Raw genomic sequence first — 16,308 nt, forward strand, 5'->3', positions numbered from 1 at the left:
ACAGATGTGTCTGAGTCTGAACAGCTCCAAACACTCAAACTGGATTTAACTGTCCATGACGTCTCTCTACATCTCTATGCTACGTCACTCTATGAGACACCAGACCCGCGTTTATTCCAGTTGTTGTTGCTAGGTGATATCACTGGAGGACTTATTCCAGTTGTTGTTGCTGAGTGATATCACTGGAGGACTTATTCCAGTTGTTGTTGCTAGGTGATATCACTGGAGGACTTATTCCAGTTGTTGTTGCTGAATGATATCACTGGAGGACTTATTCCAGTTGTTGTTGCTAGGTGATATCACTGGAGGACTTATTCCAGTTGTTGTTGCTGAGTGATATCACTGGAGGCAACGGAGGACCAAACCATATTCTTAATCTTTGGGGAGATGGCTCCGTTCAAGAGAAGCTCGAGGGTTCATTGACACGCAATACACACGAGATGACGCCTCCGCTCTGACAACGTTGCCATGGCAACCTGTCAGATTGGTCATTAATGTCACCCAGTTTGAACAGAGAACAGAGCCGAATCCCATTTGGACACTTGCTAAAAACAGTGTGGACAGTCAGGCCTAAAAATTCAGATTTCAGAAGGAATCAGATTTGAATCAGATTTGCCTGCAGTGTGAACGCAGCCTTAGAGACTCATTCTGTTTGTGTACAAGATGAAAAATGAAAGTCAACTTCAAAAATGTCTCCAGCGGGATCTCTGATGTTAGCAGTGATTTGTGTTATTCTTCCTCTATTCACTAGCACAACCTGTATCTATAGCAACCATAGAACAACCTGTATCTATAGCAACCATAGAACAACCTGTATCTATCACAACCATAGAACAAGCTGTATCTATAGCAACCATAGAACAATCTGATGGTCTGTCTGTGCATTACATACCTCATATAAGTGGTAAAGATTGACCCAAAAAAGTTAAATGGGTTCAGTAGATTTAGTTTTTGAGCAGATATCATGACACAAAGTGCAAGTCAGTTCAACTTCAGGGAGATCAATCTGTACATTTAGGAAGCTCAAGTGATGATTGTGAATCAATTTCAGCTGCTTTGGTGCAAATGAAAGTGAAACAGGTGCAATGGAGGGGTAAAAGCAAGACAGCCCCTTCTAAAAAAAGGACTGGTTTTACATGCGTTGTCCTCAGACAGCTGCTCTCTCCTTCCTGACTGATTCTGATTCTTCTCTAGTTTTGTGTCGTTGTCACTACTGGGAGCATGAGGCGCTACCTGCAGCCCAGTCAGGGTGCACAGGTAGTCCAGCTCCTCCAGGAAGGTTTACTGTTTCTCCCAGTACACTCTGAAAAGCATGAAGGAGATAACAGGAGACCAGCAGTTACACCAAGAGACCGGCTGTTACACCAGGAGACCAGTTGTTACACCAGGAGACCAGCAGTTACAACAGGAGACCGGCTGTTACACCAGGAGACCGGCCGTTACACCAGGAGACCGGCTGTTAGACCAGGAGACCGGCTGTTAGACCAGGAGACCAGCAGTTACACCACTTGACTGGCTGTTACACCAGGAGAGCTGCACAGGACTGTAGAAAGGCATCAAACCAGGAGGAACAGGAGAAGAACTGGCAGAGCTCTACAACATGACCTCCAGCAGACTACTGGTTCATGTTTCTGACCAAACTGGCAGAAACAGACTCTGTAAGTTTGGCATAAGGGCCTGAAGTCTGACCCCTGCTCACAGCTCAGCACTGTGCAGCTCTTCACATATGAGAGCAGGTTCACACTGAGCACATGTGAGTCTGGAGACGCTGTGGTGAACGTTATGCATCCAGCTGGACCGGTTTGGTAGGGGGGTGGGGGGTGGGATGAAACCCTCAAAGCGATTGTCAGACCTTACGCTGGTGCAGTGGGTCCTAGGCAGAGGTGGCAAAAGCATTCACATTCTGTACTTAATTAGAAGTATTGATTCAACTCCGTTACTTAAGTAAAAGTAAGAAAGTAAAAATACATTTTTACCTCTTTTGATAACCCGGCAAAATAAAAAAAAAGTTATTGGCACACAAAGTAAGATAGTTTTCCTCTTTTGTTAAAAAATCACTGGACAGATAGTGAAGTTTTACTGCAACTCAAAGTTCAGACTGAATATGAATATTAGGTCTGTCAGTGTTAACACGTTAATAGTGATGCGATTAAGAGCTGAGCATCGAGACAGGACAGGCAAACCAAACAAATGTTTGTGAGTTAAGTGGGTGTCGGTTATTTTGTTTGTTTGTTTGTTTGGGGGGGGGGCTTCTTTGTCTGAGCCCCCCCTCAGATCCTAGGATCACCACTGCTGAGCATAACGCGTTTGTTTCTTTTACTAGTGTTAATCTCTCTCACTGTCACAGACTGCTGTTATAATCAAGCATGTGTTGCTCATATTCCTCACACTACTGAGTCACATGATGAGCTGCTGTGATTGGATCAGCTATGAGTTCAATGTTTTACTTTGATTTTTGATGTGATTTTGAAATCCAGTGCTCGATGTGTTGATGATTTTGGTTTCTATTGACCATTGATCCCATGTGTGATTTAAGTGTTCTCTTCATTTATTGAGCAGTGTAGAATAGCAGCATGTGACAAACATCTCAGCTGATGCTTCTTATTGCAATTACTGCTATTAGTACTTTACTAGGCTAGTAATTCTTACTATCGATTTTACTGTAACTACACATTATTTTCAGTATTGATTAATAAAATATTACAATTCCTCTGAATCTCAGGTGATGTCTTTAAATATCTTGTTCTGTCAAACCAACACTCCTTCAATTTAGATCGATATAAAACAAAGACAATCTGAAAATCATCATGCTGGAGAAGCTGGAACAAACAAAATCTTTGACACTTTTTCTTGATCAATGATGAGGTGATTATCTAAAAGAGGTGGCAATTAAATCTATGAATTGTGTCAGCACCACAAGCCTTAGTGGAAATGTGTTGGGGTGCAGTTATGTTACTCATAGCATAAATACCATTAGACTATTGTTGGCATGTTGCACATTATGCTCATATTTTTTTCCTTCCTTCCTTCTTTTCTTTTCTTCCTTCCTTCCTTTTTAATGATTCAGTCCACATCAGGTCAAACTGGGCTGTATGTGGCCCTTGAATGAAGATGAGTTTGACCCCTCTGTTCTAGAGACTCTGATATCGGCTCATCTTGACCTCAGGCGAGCATCTCTCTGAACCCGCTGCAGCCCCAACCATCCTGAGGTTGGGTTTTTCACGATGACATCATTTAACTGCTTCAGTGAGCTCAGACTCTACTTCTTGAAGAAGCTTTGGTCCTTCAGTGATGTTGCATATCTTCTACTAGTCTGTTGTGTCAAGTACAATTTTGGGGCAGCAGCATGAGAGCCGGTGACTCTAAGAAACTGAACCAACTGAACTCTGTGCTGTGACTGTCCTGGAGCCCTGAGAGTTGGCTGTAGAGAGAAGGATGCTCAACATAGTAGACAACACTACACACCCCTTACACAATCTTCTGGTCAGACAACAGTGTCTTCAGTTGGAGGCACAATAAAAACATCACAGCAGGTAATTCCTGCTCACCATCACCATCTACAGTGACCTTCTGTGCCATTTGCTTAATTTGCACATTAATAGCAATATCTTGCCTTAATGCTTAAAGTTCTATTTTTATTCTACTTATATCAGTGAAACCAGTCACTAATATCATATAAATGCTTTAATAATGAGTTAAAGTGAATATAACCTACACATCAGCAGCAGTGGTCTGTCTAGTTGCAGTCCTAATAGACATCACATTTGATTTGGGGAAATGATCACTTTTTATAGACCAAACAACTAATCAATTAATCAGTAAAATAACCTGAAGATATATTTATATAACTCTGAAAATAATATTTGGATGCAGCCCCAAAAAAGACCACAATGCACCTTTTTAGGGATACATTTAATCAGTTTGTTCCTTAAAGTTAGTCACATTTATTGCGTAACGAGTATAAACGGTCTAGTATAAAACGTACATTTTATATCAGTGAAATCAGAGTCATTAATATGAAATAAACGGCTTTAATAATAAGTTAAAGGGAATATAAACTACACATCAGCAGCAGTTTGTCTACATCAGCTGTTTGACAGCAGCACCCACGTGGTCACTCTGTTTACATTCCGCGGAGGGAGCACGCGGCTTCTCTCAGCTCGCGCTCTGATTGGCTGCGCGTCACAAGCCTCCCTCCCACGGGCGGAGCGCGCACGCGGAAGTCGTTTGTGTACCGCGAAAAATATGCAAAAAAACCAACAAACTGAAGAAATTACAGATTGAATTCACCGTTAATCGGTTACTAGGCGTCTACCGAGCCGTTAAAGTTTAACCGGAACGTACGGAAAGTCGTGTTTCCGTTAAAAAACCTTTCGATCGTTAAAAATGAACGCAGATTTCGATTAAACTCGGTAAAAACAGCTTTAAATCGCGACCCGGTGCTTTAAAAAACACAACAAATCGAAGATACGTTTATTTTGACGCCGTTTAAACCGTTTACTCGTTTTACGTTCATGTCTGGGAAAAAAACGGTTCATATTTAAACGTTTAGCGCGGTTCTCTGTTAACCGGGAACGTGCATGCGCAGTAGGCAGCAGGCTAGATACGGATATAAGGATTGGCGCCGGCGCCACAGCTGATCCATTCATTCATTCTTCACCCACAAGGTAAGAGCTACCCTGCCTGAGCTCCACATTTACACACTTTTATACAAATTTTAAACATTAATTCAACTGCTGAAGCTTTTATAATGTTAATATAGTGAAGTTAAGTTTAATTCTGCCTATTTTAACGTAATTTCGCGTTTAGTGGTGTTAAATCTCGCAAAACCGAGCCATAACTCAGCTTCAAACTTTACATTTAACATTATTTTAACATATATCTACTGTTTAAGCTTTCCTAATGTTAATATAGTGAGTGTAGTGAAGTTAAGAGTTAATTCTGCCTTTTTAAAAATAATAATTTTGCATTAGTGGAGTTAAATCTTGCACAAACGAGCCACAACTCAACCTTTAACTTATATTTAACACTATTTTAACCTATTTCCACTGCTGTTTACATCTGTTTACCTCCTTTTAAGATCACCTTGTGTATGTTGTTGTTCATTATTTAACGTTTAATGCAGTTTATATGTGTTATATAAACATGGGAGTAGAGGCTGCACATCTTTACACTTTTAAAACTCTCTATATAAAAGTGTGTTGTGTTTTTCTACTTTTGGCTTGTTCTTTGCACTGTTGTATATGTTCTTAAATCGTGCACATCTCCAGCTGTTTGCATGTTAATCACTAGTTTATCTGCATGGACTAGTTTAGCTGCTTATTGTTGACCTAGTTAGCAGTGTTACCCGGCTAAAGGCTCGCTGTTTACTCCATTTTAAGACACTTATTGTACTTTAAGAAGCTCCATGTGCAGATATGTTATAGCAAAGAGTTTCTCAAAGCACCTGAGGTTAGTTTAAAGTCGATATTAGTGTATTTTAGTGGTATTTTCTGCTATTTTTCCTCCCCCACCAAACCCTGAAGGAGGCAGGACTCAAAAATCCTCCCGCTTTAGCTTCGCGGAAATTGGCGCGTCTTTGAGTTTCAATCCTTGACTAAACTTCATATTTTCGCCCTTTTTTCACACTCAAACTTCACCACAGCTGCTCTGGGACGCTTGCTTTGACACTTGAGGAGCTTAATACGCGTTTAAATGTTATATTTATACAGCTTTTTTTGTTTGAAATCGAGGGAACTCAACTCTAACCCCCCTCCTCTCCTTTTTTTTTTTTTTTTTTGTGGAGCTGTAGTTGCCACACTAGCTCTTAGAGGAGTTGGCTGGCTAAGTTTGCCTCTTATTTAACCACATATTTAACACTTTATACATTAATTTAACCTGCTCATAACACACTATGCTCATCATGAGGTTACCATGTGTAGTTTCAGCTTGGTGAGTCGCTTATTTTTCAGCTTTTTTGGGGGCTTTTTTCCTGCCTCAGTCTCGAGCTAATCTGCATTTGTTAGCTCACACAGTTGATACTGAGCCTGTAAACTGGTGACTTTTGTGCTATTTAAAACTTTCCTGCATCCTTTAGTAGCTGATTTAACTCCTTATAACGTTATATTAACTGTTTTTAATCGTGTTTATGTTATTAGATGGTTATAAATGCTTAAAAACTGGCATTATATAACATGTAGAGTGTATGTAATGATAGGCCCTGTAGCTCCTGATCATGGCCTCATGATATCTCCAGATGGCTTCAGGACACTTTTTATAATTTAATCTTTTTAATTTTCATCATCTTATAAAACCTACTGTATATATTCTTAATGTCAGACACTTTAAATGTGTTTAAATCTATAATAATCTAATAATTTTGGTCTTTTTTTCTGTCTTTGTCTTTTGCAGCTGAGCCATAAATACAGTCAACATCATGTCCAGACGCAGGTAAGCATCTGTGGTTCAAACACTGGTCTGGGGGCCAACAAGGGGTCCTGAATATCTGTATAAAGAGGATTAGTAAAGGATAAAGTGGGGGAAGGCACGGCTGCAATTATAAACACAATAGTGATCGAATAAATGTAAATATTCAGATTACGACAGCAGAAGTGACGTTTGTTGTTAGGAGTTAAAATGAAATTGAAAGAACTAAACTAACAAAAATAGATCAATTATGTGTTTAAATTTGAGGTATAAGACAGTTTTAGGATTACTTAAACTTAGAGCTGCAACTCATGATGGTTTTCATAGTCCATGAACCTTTTTTTATTTGGTTTATTGATTCATTGATTAGTAGTTTGGTTATGAAAATGTTAGAAAATGAAGGTTCTTATGTCCCAAAGTACAACGTGACGTATTAATATATCTTCTTTTGTTCTGGTCAATAGTCCAACATCCCAAATATATCCAGTTTACTGTCACAGAGAGCAAATAAAACCATCACATATTAAATCACAATCACAATTTAACCCATAAAGTAGTTGGTGCCTAATATTTAATATTTGAGGGATTATCAACGAATCATTTTAGCTGTTTAATTCATGTTTATACCAACAATTAGAACAAAGCTACTTCCTGTATTTAAGGTTAAATGGTTCAATGATATTTAGTTAAAGAGTAAAATTAAGAACATATATTTAAATGAAGCTCAGCTGTGGCTCTGAATCCTTTGTTACAGTCAAAGCTGTTTTTTTATTGATTATTTATGGAGATGGTTGTTTTAATTTTAATGTTAATAAATCAGCTTCTTTTGTCTCTAAAGCTCAAACATCAGGAAAGTTTATTTGTTTAACTTATATATCATATCTGGTTTGTGCCTTTTTATTGTGTCTTTTTCATGTCTCGTTTATATATGACACAGTAAATCAATATGTTGGTGATTAATTTAATATTTAGGGAGTAATCTGCTAATCATTGCAGCTCTGTTTGCACCTTTTAGGAGTTTATATGCAGCTTAAAATACATCAAATAAAACTGTTAATGATCAAAATTAAGGTTTTAGATAGATAGATGCATAGATATACTTGTTTTATAGCAGCTACATCCACATTTAAAACATCCAATAAAGAAGAAAAATATGACTAAAAATGACCTAAAAGTTCCACTTATTCAAAAAAATATATACATAAATCATAAAGTAGTGTTTCTGGCCTTTAATAACAGATACTTCCTTCTTATTTCCACGGTGTTTCTCATGTTTAAACCTGAGCATGTGATTATTATTTTTTATATTTATATGTATTTTGTGTTTTTCCGTCAGCGATCGCATCACACTGCAGGTCAGAGATTCAAACACACCTGAACCCACGGTGAGAGCAGCGCTGAGGAAAAGGAAGACAGAGGTTTGTTGATTTTAAATAAATAAGAATACAAAAATGTGATTCATTAGTACAAGTTTAATATGTTAGTTTCATCTTTATTACATATTTATATCTTTATTTCTTTTCTTTCCTTCAGCCCTCCAAGAAAAAGCTTCAACCTGCCACCAAGAAACAGAACTATGAAATCCAGGTTAGTGTGTGTGTCTGTCTGTCTGTCTGTGTGTGTGTGTGTGTGTGTGTGTGTGTGTGTGTGTGTGTGTGTCTGATAAGGGATGAGACAGGGATGTGTGTGTTCCTAGTTATCTGTGTGTTCCCTCCCTTTTTAGAGGAACCTGCCCTTTTTTTAAAAAAAGTCTATTTATATTTTAGTCTTTTTTTTATCATTTGTCGTTAATAGTTTCATAACCCTGAGAAGCCTCCATTTTGTCTCCTCACGTCATGTTTCATATATTTTGTGTTTTCTTTGTATTTATTGATATTTTTAAGTCTTTTATCATCTCATGTGTTCCAGTCCTCTTGTTTATATTAGATAATTTAGATTTAAATCAGATTTTTAAGAGAATAATCTTAATTTTAAAAGGTTGACATGAACAGGAGAGTTTAAATAAGTGGAGAGCAGCAGAAACAATACCTTCTTTTCACCACTAGGTGTCACTGTTGCAGCTGGATTATATGTGATAGAACAATACGCTTTACATATCTGTTTGTTTTGTTGTTGTAATAGATTTTCTTTATTTCAGTTTAAGGTTTTTTATCTTTTTAAAAAAAAATCAGTTCAGTATAACTCCCTTTGTTTCCTAAATTATACCTCATTAGTGTGAATTAATACAATAAACTAATCTGTGCTGCAACTGTTAAATAATTAGAAAGTATAAAAACTTCACCTGCGACTATTTTGGATTGTTTTTCAAAATAAAACACCCCAAAAATGATCAGATCTCCAACTCTCCAACTTCTGAAATGTGAAGATTTGATGCTTTTTAAAAAAAATAATATAAAAGTAAACTGATTATCTTCAAAAAACACAAACAAAGGACAAAAAAAGGCTTTTAAACTCTTCTCAGATTGGCTTTTGTTTTGTTTTAAGACGATTAATGGGCTCAAGAATATAAATGAATCTTTAAATGAGAGAAATCTATTAAGTCTATTAAATAATAAACTTTACTTATTGATCCGACCAGTTTATAGTTTGAATAAGAAATCTAAAACCTGACCAGACTTTTCTCCTTCACTACGATCAGACGTAAGGATCTGAGGTTTTCTGTGTCTATTTTAACTCTGTATTAATCCGTGTCTCGTCTGTTTCTCGTCTCTTTTCCAGAAGTGTTGGTCGGAGGACGCAGCCAGTCCGTGCCTTCTCATAGAAACTCCTCACAAAGAGCTCGAACCTGCAGCCGACCGCTCCGGCTTCAAGCAGTACTCCTTTAAAAACCTCTTCATCAAAGCTTCCCCCATCCCTCGGCTCAGGTGTGTGTTTGCTTTTACACCTCCACCACTTCACGCCGAGCTGTGACTCCACCCGGCTCTCTATTCACAGCTCGTTAAACCACAAACATAAACGCCCTTTCAGTATAAAAGTCTTTCTGTAATCAGCTACTTCATTAAAAGCTCTTTGACTGTCATCTTTGAGCTTTTTAGTATTTATATATTATATTTGTCACAATGGCTGTAAAAATACAAATTAAAATCCTTTTGTACTTAAGTAATCTATTTAGAGCTGCAGCTAAACTTTATTTATTTATCTTTCTGTCTAGAAAATGTCAGAAAACAGTCCAAACACTCCTAAATCAAAAATAGTCAAATACCTGTTTATAATTCAAGGCATTTATGATAAAGAAAAGCTTAAAATGGTCACACATGAGAAGCTCCAACTAACAAATATCACTTTAAAGTTGACACTCAGTTATTTGAAGGATCTAAACGGCTTCATATTTCCTGTCAGTGTGAATCACTGCAGCTCAAACATCGACTGATTTTAACTGGAGCTGTTTTTTCTTCTTCAGTTGGGCGAGTTCAGACGACGTGTGGATCAAGATGCTGAACAAGGAGCTGAAGTACGTGCATGATAAGAGTTACCTGCAGAGACATCCCAAGCTGCAGCCCAAGATGAGATCCATCCTGCTGGACTGGCTGCTGGAGGTCAGTGAGGTCTACAGTCTGCACCGACAGACCGCCTACCTGGCCCAGGACTACTTCGACCGCTTCATGCTGACTCAGCACAACGTCAACAAGGACTGTCTGCAGCTGGTCGGCATCACCGCGCTCTTCATCGCCTCCAAGATAGAGGTGTGTGTGTGTGTGTGTGTGTGTGTGTGTGTGTTCCTTCTCTCTTTCCTTCCTCTCTTTTCTCCCTTCCTTTTTTCCTTCCTTCTCTCTTTCTTTCCTCCCCCCTTCCTTTCTCCCTCCCTCCTACCTTCCTTCTTTCCTTTCCTCCCTTCATTTCCTTCCTTTCTTCCTTCCTCATATCCTTCCTACCTCCCTCCCTTCCTTGACTCAAGGACAACAGGAGGGTTAATCTATTAGAACTTAGATTTTAGCAGAAACTAACACTTCATTAGACTAGTTTAAGAATAAATACAGACATGTTTGATCAAAAGTAAAAAAACATCTGGTGATAATAATAATATTATATTATTTATACTTTCATTCATTATACTTTATTTACAATGACAGGAAACATCTACACTCCTGGTGTTTTATAATGAGGCTTTTATTTTTTATTACCTTTTTGTCTCTTAAGATATAATAAAACTCTATTAAAATATCTTGTTTTATAATGTTCTGAGCTCATGAGACGCATCATGTGACTCTGACTGAAGAATAAATCCAGTTTACATGTTTGATGCTTGAGGCTCAAACTGGAGTAAAAACATCTGGTGCTAATAATAATAACCTTTATTTAATTATACTTCACTTACAATAACAGGGAAGGGAAATATAAAATAAAAACATAACATAAACTAGTAGTAGTAGATATGAGGAAACCTTTATTTAGTGAATAATATTATTTGTTAACTTTAATAAACATCTAAATATCTTCCTCATGTCTCTGTGAGCTTTTACATCCATGTGGAAACTTTATAGATCCTGTTTTATCCTTAAAGAGCAACCAACTAAAAGTAATGTCATGTCCAACAACTCTGATGTCAAACATGAGGCCCGTGGGCCAGAAGCGACCTGCAGAGGAGTCTAATCTCGCCCACCTTCCTTCCTTCCTTCCTCCCTCTCTTCCTTCCTTCCTCCCTCTCTTCCTTCCTTTCTTCCATCTTTCCTTCATGACTTTCTTTCCCCTTCCTTCCTTCCTCCCTCCCTCCCTCCCTCTCTTCCTTCTTTTGTCTTTCCTCTTCATTCCTTCCTCCCTTCCTGTCTTCTTTCCTTCCAGCTTTTTATTGCTCTGTCTCACATCAGATCAGATGAGTTTGTTTGTGGCTCTTTAATTATTTTGAGAGTCGTATAAAGAGTTAAAATCATCTCTATTATTATTATCATTATTATTATTATAGATCAGAGGTTTTAAAGTCTGTTAGTTAAGTTTCTATCAATAACATTCACACAGCAGCCAAACAATGAAAGTGTGATGTATTGATATTTAACAGTGAGTTTGTTTCTTTAGTTTAAATCTTTTCTTCTTTTTCTTCTTCAGGAGATTTATCCTCCTAAAATCAACGAGTTTGCCTACGTGACAGATGGAGCCTGTGACATGTGGGACATTCAGAGCACAGAGCTGCTCTTACTCAAGGTCTGACTCTAATGATATAATTGATATTTTATTAATAAAATAACTCAGTAAATTATTTTATAGCCTTACAGAAAAACACTGCAACAATCCTTCATCTCTGTTAAAAGTGTATTTTGAAAGAAGAAGAAAATATGAACATTCTGCATTAAACTTAAATTTTTAATATGAAACTTTCTGGAAAACTTGACAAACTGAATAATGTGGATGTTTTGAGCTGATTGTTTTTCTTTTAATTATTCTGGCAGACAAACAATGACATTTATATTTACAAAAAAGAAATCAAGAAAATTAAACTGAAATTTCACATTTTTAAACATGAAATTTGTAAATAAAATAAAAATATGAATAATGTTAAATTTATATGTAAACAGTGTCTAAAGAGGAGAGTTTGTTTTAATTATGAACTTTAAATGATGAATGAGCTGTTTCCTGTATGTTAACCTCCTCCTCTTCCTCCTGCAGGCGTTGGACTGGAACTTGTGTCCAGAGACTCCGATCTCGTGGCTGAAGCTTTACGCTCAGGTCGAAGCTCAGACGGACGGAGAGAACTTCCTGGTTCCTCAGTTCAGCCAGGAGACGTACATCCAGATCACACAGGTACCTGGACTCACCTGGACCCACCTTTAATGTAATCCAGTTAATCCCCTGACCCCTGACCTCTGACCTCTGACCCTTGTGTTGCAGCTGCTGGACGTTTGCATGATGGACATCGACTCGTTGGATTATGACTACAGCGTTCTGGCTGCAGCTGCTTTCTGTCACTTCTCCTCCTTCGATGTCGTTCACAAAGTCTCAGGTACGTTTGATTCTCTCACCTGCAGCTCCGACAGCGGCCTCAGGTTTAGATTATAACACTTTAATGAATTAATAGTGAATAGTAAATGTTTCATCACAGGTTTATTTTTAATTAAAGCTCATCTATACAGCAGCTTATATACAAGTTATTGGAGTTCAAAGTGATAAAAAGAGAGAAAAGGTTTATTACAAGTTAGAGTAAATAATAAAATATTAATAATAATGAGACAGAACAGAAGTGTAGACCAAAGAGGAAAAAAGAAAAATACAACCAATACACACGAGAGAAAATAAATGATTAAAAATGTAAATGAAATAAATGAAAATCAATAAAAGTAAGAGAGAGGAAGATGTATAAGAAGTTAGAGTAAATATTAATAATAATAAAATAAGACTACAGCATGAGTGGAGACGAATAACAAATGAAAAGGAAAAAATTGAGACCAGTGGACATGAGAGAAAATAACACGTTAAAAAAAAAGATTAAAATAAAATGAATGAAAACTTTATTTAAAGTTAAAACACAAAACATCCACAATACTTTAAATCTCCACCCTGCACTGATTATTAATAACAGACAGTATATGTTGTGTGTTATTAACAGACAGTATATGTTGTGTGTTATTAACAGACAGTATATGTTGTGTGTTATTAACAGACAGTATATGTTGTGTGTTTGTTCCTCAGGCCTGACGTGGGAGAGCGTGTCTCCCTGCGTACGATGGATGACTCCCTTCATGGACGCTCTGCGCTCTGAACCAAAACCTCAACTCAAAACCTTCAACAAGGTCAAATCAGACGACCGACACAACATCCAGACACACGTGGCTTACCTCGACCTGCTGGTGAGTTATTATATTATTATATATGTTATTATTATTATGTTTACCTCGACCTGCTGGTGAGTTATTATATTATTATATATGTTATTATTATTATGTTTACCTCGACCTGCTGGTGAGTTATTATATTATTATATATGTTATTATTATGTTTACCTCGACCTGCTGGTGAGTTATTATATTATTATATATATATATATATATATGTTATTATTATTATGTTTACCTCGACCTGCTGGTGAGTTATTATATTATTATATATATATATATATATATATATATATGTTATTATTATGTTTACCTCGACCTGCTGGTGAGTTATTATATTATTATATATGTTATTATTATGTTTACCTCGACCTGCTGGTGAGTTATTATATTATTATATATATATATATATATATATATATATATATGTTATTATTATTATGTTTACCTCGACCTGCTGGTGAGAATAAATACTTTATAAATGTTTCAACACCTTTTCTTTCTAAAATAACTAATAATAATTCATAGATAAATAATAAACAATCAAATTTCAGTTCAGACTCATTGTATCTTCCCTCCTGTTGTCCTCAAGTCAAGGAAGAGAGGGAGGGAGGAAGGAAGGACAGGAGAGAGGAAGGAGGGAGGGAAGAAGGAAGAACAGGAGAGAGGAAAGAAAAGGAGGGAAGAAAGGAAGGAAAGACAGGAGAGAGGAAGGAAAGACAGGAGAGAGGAAGGAAGGACAGGAGAGAGGAAAGGGAGAAGAAGGGAGGAAGGACAGGAGAGAGGAAAGGGGGAAGAAGGAAGGAAGGACAGGAGAGAGGAAGGAAGGACAGGAGAGAGGAAGGGAGGAGGGAAGAAGGAAGGAAGAGTCAAAACAGACGGGGTCAATTTGACGACAGGAAGATTAAAGCAACTTTGAGTTCCATCCTTCATATGAAAGCATTATTATTATTATTATTATTATATTTATTTATTTTATTTATTTTATTTGTTATTATGAGATTAAATCAGCTCATGTTTAACCCTCTCCTTCTTCTTCTCCTTCTTTAGAGGAAAGCTCATGAGCGTCGTATGGACAGCTCAGACCTGCAGCTCTCTCCGGCCGCTGTGTCGTCGGCCATCTTGACTCCGCCCAACAGCACAGAGAAACCAGCCAATCCCTGAGCAGCTCTCCAACCTGCAACGATGAAGAAGACGAGGATGATGAAGATGCTACCTCCTACCTACCGACCAACAGACTCCTCCCCAAAAATATAAAAACCCTCCTGAAGTGACGGCTGATCCTCTGAACACGTTAAGCCTCATTTCATGTAGCAGAATGTTTTATTTTAATTTTTTTTAAACACTAAAAATCTGAACTTTGATTCCTTTCAGTCTGTTTTTATCTTTTTAAAAAGGAAAAAAATTAAAGATAAAAATTAAGATTATAAGGAATCAAAGTTCTGTCGGGTTTATTTTTAGGATTTTTTTCTTTTATTTTGAAAAGTAAAGACGAGTCGACAACATTTCCTTCCTGTCAAACTGGGAGTTTTACTGGTGCTATTCTCCTTTTTTTTCTTTTTTTTTTCCTTTTTTTATTAAAGCTCAAATCTGAAGCTTTAATAATTAATAAAAACAAACAGAGCAGCTTCAGTCGGATTCTCAGGAAAAAAACTGGTTAAAAAAAAAAATGACATGAATCTCATTTTTTTTTTTAATATATCATTTACATTTTACACACATCTTCACTCATTCCACTCTGAACTGAGAAACTTTATTAAAACGTTTAAATGTGTACAAACTTGCAGATTTTACTCCCAAAAAAACTTGAGAGGAAACGAGGATTCATCGTCTCCACATGAGCCAAAAATACTCGACGTTTGTGGCTCGATTTAATACATTTATTTTTATTTTTTATTATTAAATATAGTTTTTATTTAGTTCTTTGTTACATTCCTGAGAAACTTGACGTGTGTGTATGTGTGTGTGTGTGTGTGTGTGTGTGAGTAGGGACGCTGCCTTTCCTGCCACTGTGTAAAGTTTAATTGTCAATAAAGTGCTTGTATTTATTGATAAGCCTTAGAGTATCTGTTAATATGTATATTAAAAAAAGGAAAATCAAAATTAATCAGTTTGATCACTGCCAAAGGCAAACAAAGCTATCTGTGACATTACAGTTCTGTATTAAAATGTTTTACACTAGCTTATTATTATTATTGTTATTATTATTCATTTAGTGCCTTTCCTTCAAAATAAAAGCCTAAAGCTGAACGAACAACGTGTGACTGTAACGGCTGCAGTGGGAAATAAAAACCATGTCGACTGTTAGATGAGAAACAAAGAGGAATGTATGTTTTTGGGTTTTTGTATATAGATCAATTCAGAAATGTGTAATTTTTCCTTTTTTATATTAATGTTTTAAATAAAAGTGAAATGAATTTACTTGTCTGTGAAGTTTGGGTGGTTTTTTAAAATGTATTTGTTAAAAGTTCAGCCAAAATAATTTAATTGGTTATAAATGAGAAGAAATAAAATGTTAATGTGACTGAAATTTACTTTTATCTGTTTTATTTATTAATATTTAATCTTTTCAGTATTACAGTAAAAGTACTGCAGTATTATAGTGATGTAGTATGCAGTATTACAGTAAAAGTACTGCAGTATTATAGTGATGTAGTATGCAGTATTACAGTAAAAGTACTGCAGTATTATAGTGATGTAGTATGCAGTATTACAGTAAAAGTACTGCAGTATTATGAGTGATGTAGTATGCAGTATTACAGTAAAAGTACTGCAGTATTATAGTGATGTAGTATGCAGTATTACAGTAAAAGTACTGCAGTATTATAGTGATGTAGTATGCAGTATTACAGTAAAAGTACTGCAGTATTATGAGTGATGTAGTATGCAGTATTACAGTAAAAGTACTGCAGTATTATAGTGATGTAGTATGCAGTATTACAGTAAAAGTACTGCAGTATTATAGTGATGTAGTATGCAGTATTACAGTAAAAGTACTGCAGTATTATAGTGATGTAGTATACAGTATTACAGTAAAAGTACTGCAGTATTATAGTGATGTAGTATGCAGTATTACAGTAAAAGTACTGCAGTATTATGAGTGATGTAGTATGCAGTATTACAGTAAAAGTACTGCAGTATT

General features: G+C 36.4%; 1 protein-coding gene across 1 annotated transcript; it reads left to right on the plus strand.

Moving 5' to 3' along the window:
* Positions 1–6,395: 6,395 nt before the first annotated feature.
* Positions 6,396–14,504, plus strand: ccne2 (cyclin E2). The gene is made up of 10 exons (XM_053327479.1): positions 6,396–6,429; positions 7,742–7,823; positions 7,939–7,992; positions 9,124–9,269; positions 9,806–10,088; positions 11,446–11,541; positions 12,004–12,138; positions 12,226–12,337; positions 13,024–13,181; positions 14,217–14,504. Exons 1-10 carry the CDS (start codon positions 6,416–6,418, stop codon positions 14,328–14,330), a joined length of 1,194 nt encoding a protein of 397 aa, XP_053183454.1. The 5' UTR covers positions 6,396–6,415; the 3' UTR covers positions 14,331–14,504.
* The last annotated feature ends 1,804 nt before the right edge of the window (positions 14,505–16,308 follow it).

Source organism: Scomber japonicus, chromosome 10 (genome assembly GCF_027409825.1).
Source record: "Scomber japonicus isolate fScoJap1 chromosome 10, fScoJap1.pri, whole genome shotgun sequence".
Lineage (NCBI taxonomy): Eukaryota > Metazoa > Chordata > Actinopteri > Scombriformes > Scombridae > Scomber > Scomber japonicus.

What these genes read in the sequence shown, in the direction of transcription:
- ccne2 (XM_053327479.1), top strand. An exon ending in TGTCGTTCACAAAGTCTCAG is followed by an intron (nt 12,338 to 13,023) that starts GTACGTTTGATT and finishes TTTGTTCCTCAG; the next exon opens with GCCTGACGTGGGAGAGCGTG. An exon ending in TGGCTTACCTCGACCTGCTG is followed by an intron (nt 13,182 to 14,216) that starts GTGAGTTATTAT and finishes CTCCTTCTTTAG; the next exon opens with AGGAAAGCTCATGAGCGTCG.